The following is a 25,283-nucleotide window of genomic DNA, read 5'->3' as shown; positions in this document are numbered from 1 at the left end:
AGTGGTGAGAGTGGACATCCTTGTTTTGGTCCTGATTTTAAAAGGAAACATTTCCAGCTTTTCATCATTAAGTAATGTTGGCTGTGGGTTTCATATATGGCCTTTATTATGTTGAGGTATACATACCCTCTATACCTATTTTGTTGAGAGTTTTTATCATGAATGGATGCTGAATTCTGTCAAATGCTTTTTCACCATCTACTGAGAGGATCAAGTGGTTTTTATCCTTCTATTTGTTAATGTGGTATATTATATTGATTGATTTACAAATATTATACCATCCATGCATCCCTGGAATAAATCCTACTTGGTTGTGATAATCTTTTTGACGTATTTCTGAATTCAGTTTGCTAATATTTTGTTGAGTATTTTTGCATCTATGTTCATCAAGGATATTGGTCTATAATTTTCTTTTTTTGTGGTGCCTTTGTCTGGTCTTGGAATTAGAGCAATGCTGTCCTCATGGAATGAGTTTGGAAGTATACCCTCCTCTTCTATTTTTTGAAATACTGTAAGAGCATGGAAATTAGCTCTTCTTTGAATGTTTGGTAAAATTCAGTTGTGAAGCCATCTGGAAGCAGGACCACATACATACCTTGCAATATATGAACACACTTTAATGATTCTATGATTAGAATTTGTGCTTCCACTTTCAGCTGCTAAAAGTGGTATTAAAAAATCCAAGGTACAGTGGTTAAAAAAAAAAAAGGAGTGTGTGTCTGCACTTGCAAAGCACTGAACAATGCCGACAACAGCAGCAGTTAAAAAAAGAGGGTTGTCCCAGCATAGTCATACCTGGTAACACATGAGTTCTCACAGTGAATACTGGAGAAAATACTGGAAAAAAATCCTCTCATGCTTTTAGCAGGGAAGGGGAAAACGAATCATTCTGAGATCGCCAGCAATGGTCTCTTCTTAACACATTATGCCCTCAATAGAGACTATTTAACCAGAGCATACCTTGGGGGGATTTTAGCAGAGACTAACTGACCTGGGAGAAGGCAATCTTGTCCCACCAAAGGCGGATTAAAATATCTGAGAAGCACATGGGAAGCTCACAGTCCAGAAGTACAAGCTCTTTAAAAAATGTACCTTGTACTAACAACCTAGAAGTTTTCCCACTAAGATCAGGTATGGGTAACAAGACATATAAGTATGTATGCACTCCCCTTCCCCCACTACTGCTTTTCAACATTATACTGGAAATCCTAGCTAATGCAATAAAGAAAAGGAAGTAAAAGGTATAATGATCGGGAAGGAAGATTCAACAAGAACTCTTTTGTCATTTCCAAGACTCATGATTTAAGTTTTCCAAAAATTGTGGAATCTCAGAAATTTCACAATAGCAATTGTTTCGACAACACCTGAGCCAGAAAAGGATGATGGGAAATCACTAACTCCTCTCCTCCTTTCATTCAGAGGGCCTTGGTCACACGAGTAAGGAAGCAAGAGATGGAAGATGACTTAGCCTTTCACTAACATGGAGTGTCATTGCACAACTAAGGGAGAAGAGAAATGGCAAGAAAAAAAAATATTATCCCAGTTTTGATAAAGCACGGTAACAAATCAAAATTTAATACACAGCTTAGTAAAATATCTGAAGTTGAATTAGATATGATAATACTAAATCTGAAGAAAATAATAATCATAAAGCAACCTGGTCATTTTTTAGCTTTCTGGTAATAGGGGATATTTTGCTCTTTGACTATAGAAATTCATCCTATTCAATGAGTCACTAACAGTCTAAAGAACATCTTGATAAATAAGTCTTAATGCTGGTTGTAACTTAACTCCTTGAGTGAAGGTAATTATTAGGGTAGTATCTTTTTAAAATAACCTTTAACTAGGACACACCAGATTAGAAGCAATCAAGTCTAGTAAGTGTTGGTAAAGATGGGAGCAATGCAAACTCACACATAGGTAGTGGAACTGTGAATTAGTATAACCTTTATGAAATTAATTTGGTATCATCTAGCCAAGATCAAGATATGTATATCCACAGAAATGCAAGGTGCATCAGGATTTATTAATGTATTCCTAGCAGTAGTGTTCATAACTCTAAAAACTTAAAAAACATATAATCATACAACATGCAATGCATGTCAACAGAGTGGATAGCTGCAGTTTCTTTACATAATGGAATATATACAGCAACTAAAACAAATACTATTACACACAATAGGGATGAATTCAAAACAGATGATACTGAGTAAAATAACTGTACACGAAATACTTATAGGATTCCACTTATATAAAATTAAAAAGCAGGTTAAAACTACTTCAAGAATTCCAACTTGTAGAACAATATGATAATGCCAAGCAAGGATGTGACTAACTTAGAAGTCAGACTGTGTTTACTTGAGGAAGGATATGATCAGGAAGAGGCTACTGCAGATTTTAGAAAGTTCTTTTATGAAGTGAGTGGTCTTCTCTATAAAAATTCAACTACATGCATTATGTTTACTGCACTTTTCTACATGTGTATATACATATTTCATATTAACAGGAAAAATGTATGTTAATATCCTTCTTAAATGAAAAACAGGTAAAAATTTATCTTAATGATTAACAATGACTAAAAAGCTCAAGATATTTCAAATGTCAATTTTAGACATATGGAACAAAGAATGGATCTAAAATATCCCAAGGCAGAGGAATATTAGTAAAAAGTACAAAAGCAAATTTACCCCTTTCAAACATCTGTGCCCAAGCACCCAAACCTTTGTGTACCTACACCAGAGATTAAAGGCCACAATATTCTACTATTCTAAATATTATCAATAGTATTTACTACTATAAGTAATATTCTAATCCTGTGGTTTTTACAAACTGGGTTTCACTGAAGCAATGCACCTGTGCAAATACCTCAAGAGCTGTGGGGCAGAAAACAAAGCAAGTGGCATGTGGTTCAGGTTTCCTATCACAACCCTGCTGGCTCCATGTTTACTTGTATTTTATCTATTCCCCAGCCCACAAATATTAAAGTTCCAATAAGAATAGGATGAAGGAAAAGTAGGGTTCCTCTAGTATTCAAAATATATATAATCTGGAACCTCATCAAAACTAAAATCTTTGTTCTGCAAAACCCCTTGTGTTAACAGAATGAAAAGAGACACTATTAATGGGGAAAAGAATATTTGCAAACCATATAACCAACAAAGGACTTATATCTAGAATATATCTAGAACCCTCAAAACTCAACAGTAAAAAAACCCATCCAACCAGAAAATGGACGAAAGACATGAAAAGACATTTCACTGATAATGGGAAATAAGCATATGAAAATATGTTCAACATCATCAGCCATTAGGGAAAATCAAATCAAAACTACAGAGATACCACTACACATCTATCAGAATAGCTAAAATAAAAAATAGTGGTTAACACCAAAATGATGCAAGAATGTGGAAAATGAATGAATCATACATTGCTGGTGGGAATGTAACATAACACAGCTACTCTGGTAAACAGTTTGGCCGATTCCTATAAAATGAAACACACACAAACCTAGAGAAATGAAAACTTATGTTCACATGAAAATCTATACATGAATTTCCCAGCGGCTTTATTCACAAGAGCCCAAAAAATGGAAATTCAGATGACCGTCAAGGAGTAATCGGTTTAAACAAACCATGGTACATCCATACCATGAAACACTACTTAGAAATAGAAAGGAAGTGACTATTAGATACATGCACAATTTCAATGGATCTCAAGGAAATTATACGGGTAAAACAAGCCAGTATCAAAAGGCCACCTTTAAATAACATTCTTGAAATGGCAAAATTACAAAATTACAAAAACCTGACAGGGGACAGGTTAGTAAATGCCAGGCCCTGGGATGGAAGGGAGGAGAAGAGAGCTGAGTGTGGCTATATAAAAAATGACATACAATGGATCCCTATAGTGATGTAACTGTTCTATATCCTAACTGCAGTGGTAGTTATAGGAACCAATACATGTGATTAAACTGCAAAGAACTAAATATATAGATACACAAATGAGGGCATGTAAAATTGGTAAAATCTGAGTAAGTTGGTAGATTGTGTCAATGTCCTGGTATTGATACTTCACCACAGTTATAAAAGATGTTACTATTTGGGGCAACTAAATGAAGAGTATATGCAATCTCTCTGTATTATTATAATCTACTACCAAATAAATTATATGTGAATCTATAATTATCTCAAAATAGAAAGCCTAATTAAAACTACACACTTTAATCTACCATTACACTAATCCATTGATGAATCTGTTTTAAATGGGGGATGGTGCAAAGCTTTTAAATTTTTCCCCAGACATTGAGGAATGTCATTCTTCTTTGGCATTCTAATGCAGACTTTAAGACCCAAAAGGAAGCTGTATGGGCTGTGAGCAATTATACAAGTGACAGAAGGGTTGAACAGATTGTATACCTGCTTCAATGAGGTATAACAGAACTACTGATGAACCTCCTAAATGCAAAAGATCAAAAATTATTCTGTTATTCTGGATGCCGTATCATACGTCTTTCAGGCTGCTGAGACACTTAATGATGGAAGAACACGGAGTTATGGACAAAACTGAAGGTCTACAAAACCATGAAAATGAGTCTGTGTACAAAGTTTTATTAAATTTGATTGAGAAGTATTTCTCTGTAAAGGAAGAGGAAGATCAAAATGTGCCAGATTCTGCCTCCCTCTGGAGGCTATATATTCCAAGCTCAAGGAGGCCCTCCTGGGACCTTGAACTCTCAGATTGTACAAATGGGGCATAAAGTAGTTCGGTGTTCTAAGTTTGTCTTACTGTTTCTCTACTAAGAATATTTTTTAAATGGGGTTTGTTAATGCATCACTTTATAGTATACGCAAACAGTTACAAACTGTGCATACACTATGAAGCTTCTCCTCTTAGTAGTTTTATTTCTATGTGGAATTTCATATCTTAAAGTGCAATAAAGATTAAATTCCACCCTTTTCTTTACGTCAAAATAATTTTCAGCCAGATATTGACTTGCTTCTTCAGACTGATTTTACAATTACCTCACAACGGATATAATTTTGCTCACCCAAGGTCTTCCTGAGATTCTGAAATACCTTATTAAAAGTGCCCCCGCCCCAAATCAAATCAGTCAAAAAAACTGTTTTTCAATTCTTCTTTATTCCTTAAACCCCTACTATTCAAATTGTGGTTTCTGAACTAACAGCAAAGGTATCAAGTAACAATAGTTAGAAATGTAAAATCTCAACGCCACACTTAGTGCATCAGAATTTGCATTCTATCACAATCCCTAGGTAATTCCTATGCACAAAAAAGGCTTACCACATTTTTATTTTACACTTTGACTTACTTGTTATTTTACCCCATGTCTTAGCCTCAATTTATTAGCCTTTCATCTCAAAATGTTTTATTTATACTTTTGGTACTGAAAAAACAAGACTGAGAAAAAAGCTGAATCACATAAAGGTGTCCTTATTTGTTCAAGGTTACCTAGCTAGTTTAATGACACAGTAATCTCACATTGATCCAAGCATCCCTCACCCAGTCAAGTACTTTGCTCAAGAAAACACACTGCAAACTTGCTTAATCTTGATGCCATATACCTCTAACTCTCAAACTAGTTCCACTACATCTAGGCATTTGAACATGGACAGAGTACAAAACCTAAAGTTAATTACAGTAAGGTACAGATTTCCTATAGTATCATTTCATACATTTTATGTGGTCTTGCTGAAAACTGTGCCACAAATAATACACTGATCACAAAGAGGGCAGAAGAACTATTATCTAGTCACCTCAGATCTTGGTTATAAAAAGCATTATTACTAAGTGTGCGCAAGACAACTGTTTTCAACTTCACCTTCCTCTGCTTACCCTGGAAAATGGAACTTCAGGTCTACATAATAAGATGTTGAGTTGCATAATGTCCTAACAGGTGAGACAAAATGAATCAGCACAAGAAGTGGCTGGTAGGCAATATTTATCCACACCTTATCTAAAAGGAGAGCTGCTCTCTAGGCATTCACCTTGAAATGATAAGCGAGAATTTCTGTAAAGGCCATAAAAAGCAATGAATTTGTAATTTCATTAAAGAGCAATCATATTGACACCAATTTTTTCAAGAGACAGATGCTCACTATAGCAATACAAATTAACAAAAACATCTACCTGAAAGCTACCATTTTTAGAGTTATGCATAGGAACTTCTCATTTCTTCAACAGAAAATAAATGGAATCACTTTTGAATAGTCCATCAAAATAATTTAACTTGCATATTTGATTTTAAAAAAAACAAGACAATATAAACTAAAGTACATTTAGCAAATATATGGAAAATTATATACTTACTTTCTGAATGAATTTCTCAACACTCTGTACCACATGTTTATAGAACTAAAAGAAAAGAAAAATGAAGCATGGTTTTAAAATCTGATTATAATTTTCCTGCTACTGGATTTACAATAGCTTCAAAGCTCTATAAAAACAATTAATTTTAATGATGAATTGTGAAGCAAACAAACATTCATGTCAGTCACCTTCATAAGCAACTAGTTATCTAAATAATAAAAGGGATTATATTGAATTAGGTATAGAGTCAGTATATCCAAAATGTATTAACACAGATACAAAAGAATTCTGTCAGTCTTTATGAAGGCATACTTCCACAAACAGTTATGGTGAGAGCAAAATACTTGTAATAATCACACTGGCAGATGTATATTCTTCCTTTCATAGAAGGGAAAGATTTATTGTAGTATCATTTTATCAGCTAAATTACAGCAGTACTAGAAAAACCAGTAACTGTCAACAAATAGCATCAATAAAGGTAGGCAAGGAAGTTGTTTTCACTGTCATTGTCTCCTCTGCTCCTCCTGGAAAAGAGAACTGCACATAAGATAGAGATACAAACGTCCTCATGGATCAGACAAAATGAATCGTAAGTGAGATGAGCACAGATTCAGGATTAGTAATGGGCTATTATCAACTATGAGAAAACAGATTTGTTTTATAAACACTATGAATAAACCTGAAAATGGGTAAAATGGAAATTATAGCTTGCACAAAAAGTATCTACAATTTGGGCTTAAAAAATTTAAAACCTTGATGGCAACTGCCTATTAACATATTTCTGTTTAAAGAAGTAAGGTGAACTGTGCTTGTATTTATACTTCTGATCTCATGAATTATATACTTTTAATGGACATTCCCTTTGAAAAGACACAAGAACATTCAAGTGAACAGCACCATGAAATCCAATATTTATGTAAACAAAAAATGAAAGGAAATCTCATTATTCGTATTTGCCAAATCAAATCTGCAATTAAGTCTGTCTAGAATTTCCTTATTATAAAGTAACTTCATTCAACAGTTTAAGTTACTTAAGGTTAAAAAAAAATTTTTTTAGTTATTAAGTACTTTACAGGTACTTAAATATTTAAAATCAATATACAAAATATTAAATACTTAGAGTGGTTTTTATTAAACTATTCTGCTGATAAACAATTTGGCAGTGCTTCCTATTTTTAAGTTATTTTAGATACCATATGTAATTCAGAATAATGCCACTTGCTAAAATTTAATTCAAAGTTTCATATACATTCTTCCACAATATATTATCTGTGAGCTTTTGTTGACATTGTACAATGTGAACAAGCAACCATTAAAATAACCATTTCTCTAAACACTTATTAAAAAAATACTAACTTATCTCAATAACAGAGTATCATTCAAATCTGATTTAAAAGGCAGTTCAAATTCTCTACATATGTACTAAATGTATTTAAAATAATACAGTACTGCAAAACATTTGGTCTGAACTCTTCAAAAATGTCAATGACATGAAAAACAAAATAAAATAATTAACAAGGCAAATAAATGTAATGTGTGATCTTGCCTGAATCTTGAAAAGCAGGGATACAGGGGACAAGTACTAACGTCAATACTGAGACAACTGGTAAATTTAAGTAGGTATATTAGATAATGGTACTATATCACAGTGAAATTTCTTGCATGTGATCACTGTACTGTGGTTACTTAGGAAACATCTTTGTTCTTAGGAGATTCAAATTCAAGTACTGAAGGATTAAATACTATTATGACTGAAATGTGAAACTAACTCTCAAATGAAAAAGCACCTGTGTGCGTATGCAGAAGCTAGCCAAAAGTAGCAAAATGTTAACTGGCAAATCTAAGGATAGACTATGTGTTGCTCATTATAATATTCTGCAATACGAATTTTTTCAAAATTAAAAAATTTAAAACAATAACTCAAAACAGTAGAATATTCATTCTACTTGTATTTATTCTGTTTATTTCAAATTACTCAATTTCTCTTAGGCCCTTCAACATCTGAAAAGTGGAAATAATGTTAACACTTGTACCTTATGGAATCTTCTCCATGCATCAATTGCTAATTTTCACAGAATAAAAATGGTAAAAATATATGTTTGCACTCTCTTAGGATCATGATAAAAATCTGATCATGATGTAGAACAGTATAAAGCAAGCACAAGATTATCATGTATATAAATGTTCAATCACTGTGTTGTACACCTGAAACTAATGTAATACTGTGTGTCAACTACCCTTCAATAAAATTTTATCTAAAAAAAAAAAAAAAGCAAGCACAAGAGACTTAACATTCCATACTAAGCCGATCAGATATCCTGAAAAATCACTTCTTCAAAGAAATTTTCTCGCTTAAACATGTGTACAGGCCACTGTCTTTATCCCCTCTTAGATTTTCTGCATATAAATACAGGGGTTATAACTACAATGCTGTAAGATACAAATACAAATCTGAAAACTAGGCTTTGGCTATGAGAACACTGAAAAATCAACTAGCAACCTGCATTCTCTCCTAGTGGCAATTAGCTCCCAAGAGCAATTTGTTAAATATAATGCATAATGCGGTTATTCAAAGACTATTTATTTGAATAATTGGTGTTTCTGGTTATGGCTGATGTTCTTATTCAGAATAGAAAAATGTTTCACCATATATCCATAGACTAATACCTATGTAGTTAAAAATAAGCAGTTAGTTTTAATATCCTACTAACGAGGGAGTCTTAGCTTTAGGGATAAACACCTCTTGAACAGATGTCTGTGATTAAACTTCAAAAGGTCCTTAAAGCCAAGAAATTTTATGCAAAACTTTATGCATATGGGTATTTCTTTAGAGAAAGGCCAACCTATTCTGAGATTTTCAGAAGTGTCCATGAGTCAACATGTGTTCAGAAGCGCTATTATCAGAGCAGGGGCTAAATGCCCATACCTCTTCCCCATAGTTCAAATGTCCTATGTACAATGAGGCTCAATTATTTTCCATAATGGCCCCTTTTCAAATCTACAATAGAATTAGTTAAAAAAAAAAATAGACTAATTTTTATTTAGAAATATTTTACCAAATCGTATTTCAAGATTCTGTGAAGAGAGCATGACAAGTGACAGTGTTAAACACATTCTTCACAATGTAGCTGTCTAAAATCTTACCTGCCTAAGAAAATTAAGGTAAAATGATTGTTTCAAAGTTTACGGAAGAATACTTATCAAAATGTTAAGTGTTTATCTCTAGGTAGAAGATAGAAGAGTTTACAGATGATAGATTTTCATTTTTGTGTTTTTCTCCATGAACATTTACTCTGTAAAGAGGAAGAAAATATACAATCTTTAAAGATTATACCTCCTCTAAAATCTTAGTGCAGTATTTCCTTTTGAAAACACAAGAGTAAAATTTATTACTCACCTTAATAGCTTTGATGGCTGCCTTAGTAATTTGGGTCATTTTTGCTTTAGAAATAGGTGGTTTGTAGTCATTCAGGGAATACAACTGATGAAAAAGAACAACAAATTTTAAATACACCTAACCTAATTACCACTAAGCAATTACATGAAATTACCAAACATTTCCATTTTTATATTCTCAATGAAATCTCAGTGCTGCTTTTCTTCTAAAAACCAAGTTCAACTCATTAGCCTTCAGAGAAATGCAAATCAAAAGTGAGGTATCACCTTACACTTACTTAGTTACTTTATTATGAGAAAATAACAAGTGTTAGCAAGGATACAGAGAAACTGGAATCCTTGTACACTGCTAGTGGGAATGTAAAATGGTGCAGCATCTTTGGAAAATAGTTGACAGTTTCTCAAAAAATGAACCATAATAATATGAAATACTACACATCAATTCCACTTGAGGTATATACTTGAGAGTTGAAAATCAATGTCCATATAAAAACTTGTACATAGGTGGTCAATGCAACATTTCCATAAAAAACTTGTTATGAAAGTGGAAACAACCCAGTGTCCATCAACTGATAACAAACAAAATGAGTTCTAGCCATTCAGTGAAATATTAGCCATGAAAAAGGAACAAAGTACTGACACATGCTACAAAATAGACGAACTTTGAGAACATTATGCTCAGTTAAAAAAAGGCATATTAAAAACATCATGTATTACAGCATCCCATTTACATGAAATGTCCAGAAAGGGTAAATTTATTAGTTAACTGTCTACAACTGGAGAAGTTGGGGAGAAATGAGGAGTGACCCATAATGAGTACAGCATTTCTTTCTGGGGTAATGAAAATAACTTAAACTTGCCTTTTGTAATGGCTGTACAACCAGACTAAATACAATTGAATTAAACATTTTAAATTGGTTAATTGTATGACATGTTAATTAAATCTCAAAACTTTTTAGAAAATAAGGGCACTAATGTTTAGCAATAATCCACCCTCTCCCAAAAAATGTTTTGTTTTCAAATTTCTCATATAAGCAAAGGACAGTAATGCTGCTTAGGAAAAAAAAAAGTTAACAAGGTGGGAGAATAAGGCTCAATTACAACTAAGTTTAAATGAACACTGATTAAAACTTGCACTGTATTCAGCAACGCTATGATTTTAACTGTAACACTATAAGGTAGCAACTACAAGTCTGGAAACTAAGCTTTGGCCATTAGGACATTGCAGAAACAACTTAACCCTTAAAAGCAACCTAAACAGAATTAGCTGGTTAATCAACTAGGAATGTCAAGAGGCCTCTATAGCTTTTGCTCCAGTACCCCTTAAACCTATCCATCACTGGATTCTATTGATTTTTACCCCCATTTTCTCCATATTTGTCTCCTCCTTCAACACCACCACAGCCTAAATTACCTTCATCTCTCATAGAGCAAGTATCTAACAGGATATGGCATGTCTGTCTTTTCAAAAACTAATCTGATAAGGTGACTAATACCCACCTTCTCCCTTTACCCCCTTAAAAAGGTCAAGGACTTCCCACTCAGGTTAAACACAAAAAGCTATATATCCAAGGCTCTGCCTGGTCTAACTCCCATATACCTCTCCAGTCTCATTTTGTCCCATGCTCCCCTCCGCAGTTCCCTGCTCCAGGCACCAATGGTCTTTTTCCATTCCCTGACACAGTGCCTTTAAAATGGGCTTGTTTCTTCTACGTGGAATAAACTTCACTAGGGCCTCTGCTAGTTTATGCATACACTTCCATCTTAGTTAAAGCATCACCTAATGAGGAAAGCCTTCCACACCTCCCCAACCAGATCAGTATCTCCCTTTATGCTCTCATTGTACTGTCGATTACCTTTGAAACGTTGATCACAGTAATCTGACATTCACTTCTATAATTATCTAATAATTTTTAAAAGGCCTGTCACAAAGGGTGACAAAAGAAAAAGGATATAAGTTCCTTCAACTCAATTTAAGCTAATAGGGGTTAATGATACATCAAGAGCTGTCTAAACTGAAATTGATTCTGGGAGAAGTTCCCTGTCAGTTCCCCTAATAGGTGCTCACCTATTGATACTGCCGACCCATGGTTAGGGTTCCATCAGATCCTTGAAGAAGCTATCTCTGTCAAACTCACAGGGAATTTTAATATTCTCAGGCCTCAATTCCTACTGTATGCCTATTCACCAGATGCATTATAATGTCCACACATTTTATAGTACTTATAGCAACCTGTGTAAATCACAGATCAATTTCCTAGAATTTCTTAACAGGCCCAGACTCCTGCCCATCTGAGATCCACCTTGCTCTCTCCTACAAGAGATAAACTCTAAGAACAGGAACTCTGTCTTTTTTGTTTAGATTTTTTTCCTTTTCTCAAACTGTATTCCTAGTGTCTGGCAAAGAACAGTTATAAATTAAGAAAAAATTAAAATAAACAAATCCATACAAGACAGAGCACTGCACAAGCTTTGCATAGACCTGGATTTGAATTCTAACTGTGTCACCTTATTCCAAGCTGCTAACCAATCCTCTGAATTTTAGTTTCCTCATTTACAGAATAGGAAACATCACATATAAAGCTTTAGAACACATTTATGTCACTCTACAGGATTAGCCATTATTAAAATGAAAATCCTTCTTTTTGGTAGGCGTTCTCTATTTAAATAAATAATTAAAGAACCCATCAAACATGTATGCTCCTGGCTATCTGAAGATCCATTCTACATAAATTTATATAACTAGCGCAATGAAGATGCATCAAGGTCCTCCCATAGTTGACAATACATTATTTCTTCTTCTTAAGTGGTAAATCCCTCAAGTTCTAACAGACCAAAGCTTTCCTCTCTTTTTGGTGGAGAGAGTAAAAAATGGGGGAGAAGGCGGAATGAGAAAGAGGAAATGTAGAATTGTTAAGATTTTTTAAAATTTTGTATTAAGGTATTATTGATAAACACTTATGAAGATTTCATATGAAAAAACAATGTGGTTACTACATTTACCCATATTATCAAGTTCCCACCCATACCCCAATGCAGTCACTGTCTATCAGTGTAGTAAGATGGCACATATTCACTATTTGCCTTCTCTGTGCTACACTGTTTTCCCCGTGACCCCCCACACCATGTGTACTAAACATAATACCTCTCAATCCCCTTCTCTCTCCCTCCCCACCCTCCCACACCCCTCCCCTTTGGTAACCACTAGTTCCTTCTTGGAGTCTCTGAGTCTGCTGCTATTTTGTTCCTTCAGTTTTGCTTTGTTGTTACACTCCACAAATGAGGGAAATCATGTGGCATTTGTTTTTCTCCGCCTGGCTTATTTCACTGAGCATAATGTCCTCCAGCTCCATCCATGTTGTGGTAGGATTTGTTTCTTTCTTATGGCTGAATAATATTCCATTGTGTATATGTACCACCGCTTCTTTATCCATTCATCTACTGATGGACACTTAGGTTGATTCCATATCTTGCCTACTGTAAAAAGTGCTGCGATAAACATAGGGATGCATATGTCTTTTTTAATCTGAGAAGTTGTGTTCTTTGGGTAAATTCCAAGGAGTGGGATTCCCGGATCAAATGGTATTTCTATTTTTAGTTTTTTGAGGAACCTCCATATTGCTTTCCACAGTGGTTGAACTAGCTTACATTCCCGCCAGCAGCGTAGGAGGGTTCCCCTTTCTCCGCATCCTCACCAGCATTTGTTGTTCTTAGTCTTTTCGATGCTAGCCATCCTTACTGGTGTGAGGTGATACCTCATTGTAGTTTTAATTTGGATTTCCCTGATGATTAGTGATGTGGAGCATCTTTTCATGTGTCGGTTGGCCATCTGTATTTCTTCTTTGGAGAACTGTCTCTTCATATCCTCTCCCTATTTGTTAATAGGGTTATTTGCTTTTTGGGTGTGGAGGCGTTTAAGTTCTTTATATATTTTGGACGTTAACCCCTTGTCGGATATGTCATTTAAAATATATTCTCCCATACTGTAGGATGCCTTTTTGTTCTGTTGATGGTGTCCTTTGCCATATAGAAACTTCTTAGTTTGATGTAGTCCCATGAGTTCATATTTGCTTTTGTTTCCCTTGCTCAATGAGATGCACTCAGGAAGAAGTTGCTCATTTTCATATTCAGGAGATGTTTGCCTATGTTGTTTTCTAAGAGTTTTATGGTTTCATGACTTATATTCAGGTCATTGATCCATTTCGAGTTTACTTTTGTGTATGGGGTTAAACAATAATCCAGTTTCATTCTCCTGCATGTAGCTGTCCAGTTTTGCTAACCCCAGCTGTTGAAGAGGCTGTCATTTCCCTATTGTATGTCCATGGCTCCTTTATCATATATTAATTGACCATATATGGTTAGGTTTATATCCGGGCTCTCTAGTCTGTTCCATTGGTCTACGGGTCTGTTCTTGTGCCAGTACCAAATTGTCTTGATTACTGCGGCTTTGTAGTAGAGTTTGAAGTTGGGGAGCATAATCCCCACAGCTTTATTCTTCCTTCTCAGGATTGCTTTGGCTGTTTGGAGTCTTTTGTGGTTCCATATTAATTTTAGAACGATTTTCTCTAGTTCGTTGAATGCTGTTGGTATTTTGATAGAAATTGCATTGAATCTGTAGATTGCTTTAGGCGGACGGCCATTTTGACAATATTAATTCTTCCTTTCCATGAGCAAGGATGTGTTTCCATTAATTGGTATCTTCTTTAATTTCTCTCATGAGTGTCTTGTAATTAATTGTCAGAGTATATAGGTCTTTCACTTCCTTGGTTAGGTATTTTATTCTTTTTGATGCAACTGTGAATGGAATTTTTTTCTGATTTCTCTCTGCTAGTTCATTGTTAGTGTATAGGAATGCCAGATTTCTGCATATTAATTTTGTATCCTGCAACTTTGCTGAATTCATGTATTAGATCTAGTAGTTTTGGAGTGGATTCTTTTGGGTTTTTTATGTACAATATCATGTCATCTGCAAACAGGGGAGGCTTAATTTCTTCCTTGCCAACCTGGATGCCTTTTATTTCTTTGTGTTTTCTGACTGCCGTGGCAAGGACCTCCAGTACTATATTGAATAGAAGTGGGGAGAGTGGGCATCCTTCTCTTGTTCCCGATCTTAAAGGAAAAGCTTTCAGCTTCTCACTGTTAAGTATAATGTTGGCTGTGGGTTTGTGTAAGATATTTTCAACAGTCCAAAAAGTCAGCTCTCATCTGAGACACCCCTTTTAAAAATGCACCACCTGCAGAAACTTAAGGTATTGCTCAGAGAAATACTAATTAAGTACTTTTCAAAGGCTCACTTAATACATATGCTTTCAACTAATCATTTCTCTAGATTCTCTAGTCTTATATCTTTACTAAATCTGATCATCAGAAAACAGACACTTTCAACTAATTCCTCACTGAAAACCTTTACTAAAATTTAAGTCTTCAACCTATGAAGATGGATAAAAATTTCACCTAGAACACTGTCTTTTACTGATGTGTTAAAGAAATAATTATCTGTACCCAAAAAGTTCCTTATGCCAGAATTCACAAAGTACATTCTCCTTGAATTAAGAAACAGGAGAACAATTTAGCTAGTTCCTGTGTGTTCTTTATCAAAAAGGATGGCTTAACATGTTTTTCCCTTCTTGAGCCTTGGCTTCTGGTGATCTTGCTGATGTTTATTTCACCAGTCTAAACATCCATCTCAAATGTCTGCTGATGATATCCTTTTCTCTGCTATGTTTAACTACAATTGCTGTATGCAAAAATAAAATATATTTTCAACTGTGTTTAATTTTGTTAAGTAAGCTACTTCAAAGTTCTTTCAGAAATGGAGTATAAATGTATATATTTAATGAACTAATGTGAACCTAACACATGACTTCAGAGAAGGCTTGTCATCCTTCTCTGTTGTTGCTCAATCCTCTGTTGCTCAATCCTCTACACCAAACTCAGTGGTCTAGGAGCTCCATCAAAGGTTATTATTGAGAATTTTATGAATGTCATTCAGTATTTATGAAAAACAAAATAGTGATGAAATATGCCACCAGCCCATTTGATGCTTTTTAAAACCTGTAAATGACTCAACATACCTTAAGACTTTATTTAATCTTTAGATCTACAGGCTATGAAGCGAAGCAATGCCTGATACATGACAAGCATTTAATGAAAAACCTTTATTAGCCAACTGATAATTTGTTGACACTGCTCTAATGTTGCCATTAGGAAATTCTAAGCTTGATTCCAACACTCATTCTAGTCATCTGTATGAGCCTGCCAACAAAAAATGGGAAAGTTACTCTCTCAGTTATTCTCAAAATTTGATCCAACACAGAAAAAACACATCACAGATTTATACTGGAAAATGCTGAAGACTAAAAGTTGATTCTGGGACCTTTATTTTCCTTTGTCTGACAATTTCGATCTCTGTCTTGGGTCAGAAGACCATGGCTGCATAATCTCCTCTAGGCTTGGACTCTCCAGATATCCAGTTTTCTCATGTACAGATTTTAATCCCACCATTCTATCTATCTTATCCCACATTCTAGCTCCTGCTACCATGTTTTCCACACTCTAAAGTCGCTGCTGATCCCTGTCAGTTTGTTTCATTAAATTATTCCCTCAGTTAAGACAACTTTATCTTGTCTAAGACCTGCTGTTCTGAACTCTGCTTCCCAAACCTAAGCTTCTTCCCCTCATATGCTATGTCCTAACGTTATCTAATCCTGTATGACAACCCTTTACTTGTTATAAGCTATGTCCACCCACTATATCTCAATGACTGAAACAAAGTCCCAGTCTTGACCTGCCACTTCCTTTGGCTATTCAAGACTTACCAATTCAAAGGAAAAATACTAAATAGCCTGGGTTTTCAGTCTAAATTCATTCATTCTTTATGTTTCAACTCCCCTCAGGTACACTGAAGAATGCTCTTTGAACTAGTAACATAATAAATGTCTTTGCTATCTGTATAGAAATTTCTATACTTTCTGTACTGTAAGGCAGTAAAGCACCATATCAAATGCATATTTTTAGATCTGAAAACAATTCCTTTGAAATAATTTCTAAAGACTTTAATCAGGTTTGAGGACTTTGATCTTAGGTGCTGCTGGCTACTTCACTAAAACTTATTTCTAATAAATATTTTTAAAGTTGTTGATTACTAACTAGTCCAGGGGTAAGCACAGTAAATATTTTAAGATTTGAAGGCTATTATCACACTATTAGTTCTACTTCTGTAGCAGCCACAGACAATTCATGTATGAATGGACAGGGTGTGTTCCAACAGAGCTCATTTACAAAAGCAGGCTGACCCCTGAATTTGGGCAATATTTCTCATTCCTACAAATGGGCGCTTTTTTTTTTTGGACACACACCTGTGATCTCATGTCCCCAGAAAGAATATCAGTGCCCTCCCCTCATCTATGCATGAGGGAAACGAACGCAGAAGTTAACTTAATGTTGTATGTACTTGACGCTTATTTCAAGCAAACTCTTCACTTCAAAATTTTTAGTGTCTTTGCCAATTTGAGCAATATTAAATGATTTTTATAGCCTAGAGGACCATCAAATTTGGGTAACATCTTACTAATTTAAGGTTAATATTCTTTTTCAAGGGTGTTGGTTCTATGACCAACGGAATTAACCTTAAAAATGTGAACCTCAAATAATGAACACAGTAATCAACCCAATCCTTCCTTCCCAACAGTGGTCCTTTAGGACCTTGAGAGTACTGGGTAAGATCCCTCAAATCTCAAAAACAAAAATCAGAAAGTCAGAATCACAAAAGTTCTTGGAACCAAAACAACCTTGTTACTTTCAATTTAGGATAGCATTCTGACTGCAGATATTTTTTTCCTTTCTTCCTCCTATGAGGAGGACATTAAGAGTAAGATTTTTTAAATGTGTAAAAATTCACAATGACAAACAGAATGGAAAAAGGGAATAGAATTAGCAAACATGTCACAATTTTCAGAAAATGGGAAGTGGTAAGAGGATTGGTAACTGATGAAACAAAGAGAACCCACAAGCCACAGTATACACATAAGAAGATAGAGTCAAATAGGCAAACAACTGATCCTGCAGAATTCCAGAGTCCCATCACTCATAACTGTGGCATTACAGAGGACAGGAGTAGCACAAGTAAACTAATGTCTCATTTATTCTTGCAAAAATTCAACAAGCAAGATCTAAAACTGACCATTCAAGAAACAGTGGCATAAAAATATTACTTAGTGATATGAAGGTAATGATGAGAGGAGCTAGAGTATTAAGAACAAAAACACTGTTCTCTTTGATGGATCCAGAAGGAAGAGCTTCCTATAAAATCTCTTTGGTCCTTAAAAAAAATTTCATGCATATGTTACTTCGAAAATCGTGTTTCAGTACAATCTTGTTTTCTCTCAATCTGCATGCCAATATTGGCCCTCTACAGTGTTCTCTCCCACCACGAAATTCACATGTCGAAATCTCAATGTCATTATATTTGGAAATATGGCTTTTGTAGAGGTAATTAAGGTTAAATGAGGTTGTAAGAGCAGATCTCTGATCCAGTAAGATTAGTGTCCTTTTAAGAAGAGACATCAGAGTTAACTGCCATGTGAGGACACATGTGAGAGGGCCACACAGCTCCTGGGACTTAAGGGTGGCTGCTGGGAACTAAGAGTGACTTCCAGCCCACAGTTAGCAAACAAAACACAGACCTCCACATTAGAACAGCAAGGAATTGTATTCAGCCAACAACCTGAATGAGCTTGTAAGAGAAACTCATGTCTCAAATGAGAGCACAGCCTGGCTGACAGAATCAGCAAAGAACTCAGCTACGAAGTGTCTGGATCTTGACCTAAGGAAATTGTAAAATAAATCTATGGTGCTTAATCCACAAGCTCAGTTTGTAGCAATGGTTACACAGGAACAGAAAACTAATATAGTAAAACAAAGTTGTGAATAATAATTTCATTATTGACTGCATAGGTTTTTTAATTTTTCATGTCTTTGTGAAATTTTTATAATTCAAAGGGGAAATTAAAATTTACAAACATTTTTCTTTTTTCCTAAATAACTTTAAAAATAACAAATTCAGAATTTTGCATACAGGAATAAAAATGTAAACAAAAGACTTGTTTCACTGATAAAGTCATTTTCAAAAGCTATTATTCACTAATACCTGAAAATTGATACTTTATTACAAATTTTACTTCAATAAACAAAAAGTATGTATCCTCATATCAAAGTTCTCACTCCTAACATATGAGTTCTCCTTTCCTATTTATAGCAAGATCTTCCATATTATTTTTGGCTTCAGATATAATAAGTAGTATTAAGATACTATAACCATATAACAAACTTAAAAAATTCAGATGCATGTGCATAACAAAATGTGACCAGAGAACAGTAAATAACATTAGGATTAACAGCAGCAGATTTAACATTAAAACAGTAATGTGGCCAATAGTAACTTTTCCCTAAGATTTTTAAAGTAAATTTCTTCATAAAAAATGTTTGAAATAAAATTGTAAATACATAAGCTTGATTAACTTCTACTATAATAGCAACACTCTTGAGCAATTAGAACTTTTTGAAGAGCAACGCCCAAAAGTATGTATTACAGATATTCCATGAGGGCCCCTAGAACAGGCTTTTAACAAAGGCACAGCTCCCAATTTTATACTAAGTAATGTGCCAATAAGAAAACTTCAGAACAAAGTTTCAAATGCATCTCTGAAAATAAAAGACCGTATGTCGTTGCAAACATCAAAGCAAATGAAATATGAAATGTTAAAGTACCTAAAACCAGTGAGCAAACATAATAATCATCTTTTCTTTATAAAAAAATCTTACAAACTTTTTTCTGATATAAAAACATTTTAGTACAGAAAAATTAAAAAATACAAAAAGCATGAGGACTGTGGACAGAAAATATAAATAATCTATAATCCAACAATTCATCACTCATTCCACATATTTTCACTAGTGCTAGCACTATAGAGCCAATGGAACAGGCTGACAAGGTATCTGTCCTCATGGAACCCATGGGGGTTTTGGAGACAAAATATTCTAATAAACAACTAGACACAGTGTAGTTAAGTAGACAATGATGGTAATAAACAATATTATTTGGTGAGGAGTATGCAAAATTGTACATCTTTCTCAGAATTCCAAATCCAGATTGCCTTTTTTTTTTTTAAGTGTAAAATATAAGGGGAAATGTTACCCATTCTCTTAAAATTGTAAATCTGAAATACACAAACATCTATCTAGTAAACTCAACCCTATATACCAAGATTTGAGGTGGGGGTGGGTGGTTGAAGAAATCCTCTAGTTAAAAAAGAAAAATGAAAATAATGCCAGAATTAGATATATAAAAGTGTTAACAAGATGATGACAAACACAAATGTTTATATGCTTTATAACTAATTATCCCTTTCCTATGAGTGACAAGCATTTGCACATAGTCAACCTTTTATATTAATAAGTGGAATATCCCATTTCTCAGGCTTGGCAGCTGTCTAAGGTTAATATCACAGTATTGAGTACTGGTAAAAAGGAAACTATTTTAGAATCTAAATTATACTACAAAACTGTATTAGTAACAAAGAAAAACTGTAATCAACTTTCCCCCCAAAAGCCACCATTTAAACAAAAACATTAAAGTCACAAAAACCTACTTGCATGGTCCTTCCATTCAACACTCAAAGTTACATATTCTGTTCAAATCCTTGGAATAAAGGAGGTTAAAAAATACTCTTTAAAAAGGCACACAGGAGTTACAGTGAGCCAAAATGGAGTAAAGCCAACCACAGCTGCTCTCTCCCACTGATTACAACTAAAAACACCAGACAAAAAAGCAGCTACCTGAGGACACTGAAAAGTAAAACAGCAAGCCAACTAGAGGCTGCAGTCAAACTTGAATAATGACCAGAAATAGCAGAGAGGGGGGAGTGGTTACTGAGGTAAATTCCCTACTCTTCTGAGTATCTCTATTATCTGCAGGCTTTGATTCCAGAGCCTGCAGAGTCAAAGGCTGCAGTCAATACTAGAAGCAAAAGTGCTCAGGGAAACCCTCTTAGTCTAGCCAGAAGATTAGGTAAATGGATGCCTTCATACCACTGATGGGGGGAAGGGGTCTCCTTTTATCTCCCTCTCCCTTTTCTCCCCTGACCCTGATAAGGGTTGGAGGGCAGCCATCATTGACACATCAGTACCTAAAATCCCAAGAGAGAAGAGCCATCATCAGACAGAGAATCAGGAAAAAGGTCCCCTATTATCCAAAAAACATGGTGGGGAGTCCCCGTTTTTTTCCTCTCTTCTCTCTGGGCACTTCACTGTGAAGGTTAAACCTGGAGAGAAAGCTGACTTTTTGGCCAAGACACAGATAAGGATACCCTGACATCTGGAGAAAGAATGGGAATCCTAGAGAGAGCTGGAGGAGGATCCCCCTAATTCTGTGCATGAATTAACTTAAGTCCTCAGCTCATCGTGGACTTGTGCCTGCCTGAAACTAACCAAAAGAAGCCTAGCAACGATTTTGAGAACTAAAATCTTAAGTAAACCAGTACCCAATGCCTAGACTAACTCCTGAGTGGCACATGTGCTGGGCACACCTACACAGCAAAATAAATGCTTTAAAATTAAACTGACATTGGAACCACTACAAAAAGGCAAGACAGAACCTGCATCCTTAACATAACCAAGCTGAAAGTCTACTAATCAACATTCTTCAGATCATTTTAATGAAGTCTTACATATAATATTGAACATGTCCAGTATACAATCCAAGCTTACTTGATGTATCAACACACACACACAAACCAAGAAAATCTGTCCACACTGCTCAAGGGAAAAGATAAGCAACAGATGCCAACCCCAAAATGACGCTGATACTGGAATTATCAAAACTTTAAAGAAGTTAATAATCATCCTTAATAAGGTAAAGCAGAAAACTCTTTAAATAAATGCAAAGATAGAAATTTTCATCAGAGAAAGAAACTACAAAAAGGAACCAAATGAGAATTTTAGAAATGAAAAATACAGTATATGGAAGAAAGGGGCAGTATGGCACTAAATACAAGAGCTATATAGAATTTCTACTACTGACTCTACATATTTTAAAGAAGCAAAAGGCCATAATCATGATTATTTTTACATCAACCTTTTATATGACAGTTAAGAAAACAAAACAAAATACTAAGAGATGGAAAGTTAACCTGATACATTATCAATGTAGAAATATGGAAATATCTTATATGATACATGACAACTATAAAACATGTGCAATTACAACTTTATGAATATAAGAATTAAATACAAAAACAAGACCAGGAAAACTGTTCAGAAAAATATAACAAATGAATATAATTTATTAAGGACAATTTTCTTAAAATTATAAAGTTCTACCACACATTTCTTTTCCATGCCATTTTTTTCCCACCTGGAATGGTCTTTCAGTTTTCTTCAAAACATAATCTAACAAATCCATGAGATGAAAACCTTCTCAAGATAATTCTAGTCCAGTAAAAAATAAACAAAACAGAAAGTAATGAAGTACACTGACTAATCTTGGGTGTAACTTCTGTTCCTATTATATTTACATATGTTAATTATTGGCTCATGACACAAACTATATTTCTTATTGTGGGTTGTGGTAAAATTTCTAGAGACACTGTTTTAGCCCACAGTCATAAGCCCACAGTCATAAGAAGGTAATGCTAAAACTACAGTAAGTATAAAACATAAATTCTAATACTGCTTGCCAAAGGATGAGTCTGAAAAGCAATCTTTGTCTTCTTTTTTTTAAAAGGAAGACTAGCAAATTTCTAGAGATGCAAAAGACACAGTGGTACAAAACTCAGATTTTTTTCCTAGTCAAAACCATAGGAAAAGGGAAAAACTTTCACACTTGAAATTATATCCTGCCACCAATGGCTGGCATGCACACACACACATATATACGTATGTGTAGACAAGTTAAACAGTTATAGAGCCTCTTTTCCTCCTATAACGGTTATACATCCTGCTTATTACCTTCATGGCAATCCAACCACAATGCAAAATTGTTTTGCTCATCATTTGTTTTCCATTTAGTCCATTTCCCTCTCTATCCATCTCTCCATCCATCCATCCATCCAACTGGATAACACTGACTTAACATATTGTAAATCTTCAATAAGTAGTTAACCGGTATCTTTTTTTTAAATATCCTCTAAAATGACTAAAACAGTTCCCTGCACAAATCAGGTATGAAAATATATGTCGACTTAACTTTGATAAAGTAGCTTATTAGATTTTGAAGGTAATCAGGTAACCAAACACAACCTAGCAAAATAAATTCATCCAGCTTTTTCTAAATTCACTTGAATGCAATACATCTATTTTGCTCAAAGAAATGGAAAGTCAAAGCCACAGGTGATGATACACATTTCTCTTATTTTTTTCTCCCTCAACTTTACATTTAATAATCTTTACAATCTATAATCTTATGCCAATATCATAGAAATAAAGAACTACTCCAAAGCAGCAGAATGCCTCACCCTCAAATAATCCCCAATATTATTTATACCCTTGTATAATAAACATCCTTGTATATGATTTTTAAATTCACTTTGAGAGGTAATCATAAGCACTCACAGTATTCTTAACCAGATCAATAAAGTTTTATTACCTAAGTCAAATCAACTAAAAACAAATAAAAAATTGGGAAATACAAAGCCAAAGTCAACAGATTAATAAATCAAAGCTAAACAGTGATTAATCAAATCCAACCAACATTCACTGACTAGTTACTATAAATATGCACAATATTAAGCCCTTAAGAAAACAAAAAACATGAAGAACTTCCTATCAAATATCTAACAATCTACTGAGATGGAAGGAGAGTATCATAGAAATACCATTGTCAAAACACAGTAGATTCTTAGCATTCTAAGACTTACCACTGTCAACTCTGACAATTCACTAACGACTCTAAAGGTCTCTAAAATGTATGCACGGTTTATTTTGTCAAGACAATGTGAAGTGAGTGTATATTAAAAAGTTGGTGTATGGAGAAACGGTTTACCTATTAGTGGCTAAGCATGTTCCATTTTCTTCCCTCACATTCCCATATGCAATTAACAGAGGGATACTATCCTAAAGTGGTTATTTAAAAATTTGGGGATCCATGAGGACTTTACAACTTTGTCTCATTAAAAACAAGAAAAAAATGGCATTATCTAGTGTCAAAATAAAAATGCTACTGGAGGACATATTCAGACAAATGAAATACACATCCAGTTGGAAACAGAGAAAAGGTTAATAAAGAAAATGAAAGGGAAATAGGCTGACTAGAAAAAGAGAGCATTTCTATTTAAGCTGTGATTCTGCTTCCACACTATTTACAACACACTCATCAATAAATATCTTTATAAACAGTAGTTTTCAGAAAGGATTAGAGAAGTGGCTATTTTCAAATCCAAATGCATCAGCATCTCAACAGAAAGCTGTGCTTTCCTACTGGGGAATCACTGAGTACCAAAAACAAGACACACAAATGAGAATATATAGTGCATAGCTTTGCATATAATCAATCTTCCCATTTCATAGCATCATGTATAAGCAATGTATCTGATAAACATATCTACACATTTATAAATAACTTACTTATAAAATACGGTCTTATAAAAAGCTTTAAATCCATAGCTAAGAAAAGTGCACAGCTGAAGGCAAAGGTAACCTCAAAGGTTTTTTTACAAGTTCAAAGTGATTCAAGCAAAACAGCTGTTTGAAGAGATTAATATAGTAAAAATTCATCTAGTAATCTAAAAAAAAAGTTTTCTACTGTATGAACTAGAGAGAACAGAAAATAGTAAACTAAAAGCCAGTGAAAAACTGACTTTAATAAACCCAGGAGAAATGAGGAGGACATTAATGCTTTATTAATACTGAGATACAAAAGGAAGGGAAGGATGCAAAACGTTTTTAAAAATAATTCATTGGATTTCATGACTGAAAAAATACAAAAGAGTGTCATGTAGGAAAATCCAGTTTTCAAGTCTGAGTGCTTGGGAACATGATTTTACTACTGACATAAAGAGGAAGTTTAAAAGTAAGAAGGCTATAGAAGAAAGTTTAGTTTGAGGTGATAACAATACTATTTCATGTACATACGTACACTAAATATGTAAAAGATATGATACTGGATCCCAGAAAAGTAAAAATACAAGTTATTCCTGAAAAGATAATAGAAGAAATAAAAAATAAATACTGAAGACTAAGTATCAGAGAGAAAATACATAGAACAAGAGCATAGTAGGCCTTAGGGTAAAATTATTTCAGATATAAGAGCAACAAATAAAAGACTAAAAAAAAAAAAGAAAAAAAAAGAAACGAAATAGGCAGTAGCAATGACAAGAGAGGAAGATAGTAATAAATATTAGTTTTCATCTCCATGGCACTGTCAAGTATTAAGCACTAACATAAAATGCTCTATCACTTTTTATTTTCAGAATGGCCCAATAACACTAATATTCATTATTCTCATCTAATAGACAGACAGATAAACTTAGGGTAAGTGACCTAACTAAATTCAAACGGATACTAAG

General features: G+C 34.3%; 1 protein-coding gene across 11 annotated transcripts in view; it reads right to left on the bottom strand.

Annotated features, from left to right (window-relative positions):
• The window catches only part of SCAF8 (SR-related CTD associated factor 8), a 187,847-nt gene that overhangs the window by 145,310 nt on the left and 17,254 nt on the right, over window positions 1-25,283 (bottom strand). For all 11 annotated transcript variants that reach the window (XR_005062696.2, XR_005062690.2, XR_012124328.1 and 8 more), the window contains 2 exons: window positions 9,725-9,808; window positions 6,328-6,372 (listed from right to left, as the gene is read on the bottom strand). Coding sequence is in view for 7 of the 11 variants with exons in the window: in XM_037023484.2 (XP_036879379.1) it covers window positions 6,328-6,372; window positions 9,725-9,808 (129 nt within the window). In the remaining 4 variants the exon portion in view is untranslated. The remainder of the gene's footprint in view (window positions 1-6,327; window positions 6,373-9,724; window positions 9,809-25,283) is intronic.

The sequence above is a fragment of the Manis javanica genome, chromosome 13 (assembly GCF_040802235.1).
Source record: "Manis javanica isolate MJ-LG chromosome 13, MJ_LKY, whole genome shotgun sequence".
NCBI classification, from domain to species: domain Eukaryota; kingdom Metazoa; phylum Chordata; class Mammalia; order Pholidota; family Manidae; genus Manis; species Manis javanica.
The sequence above is the reverse complement of the archived record's forward strand: the minus strand, read 5'-3'. Positions and strand labels throughout refer to the sequence as shown.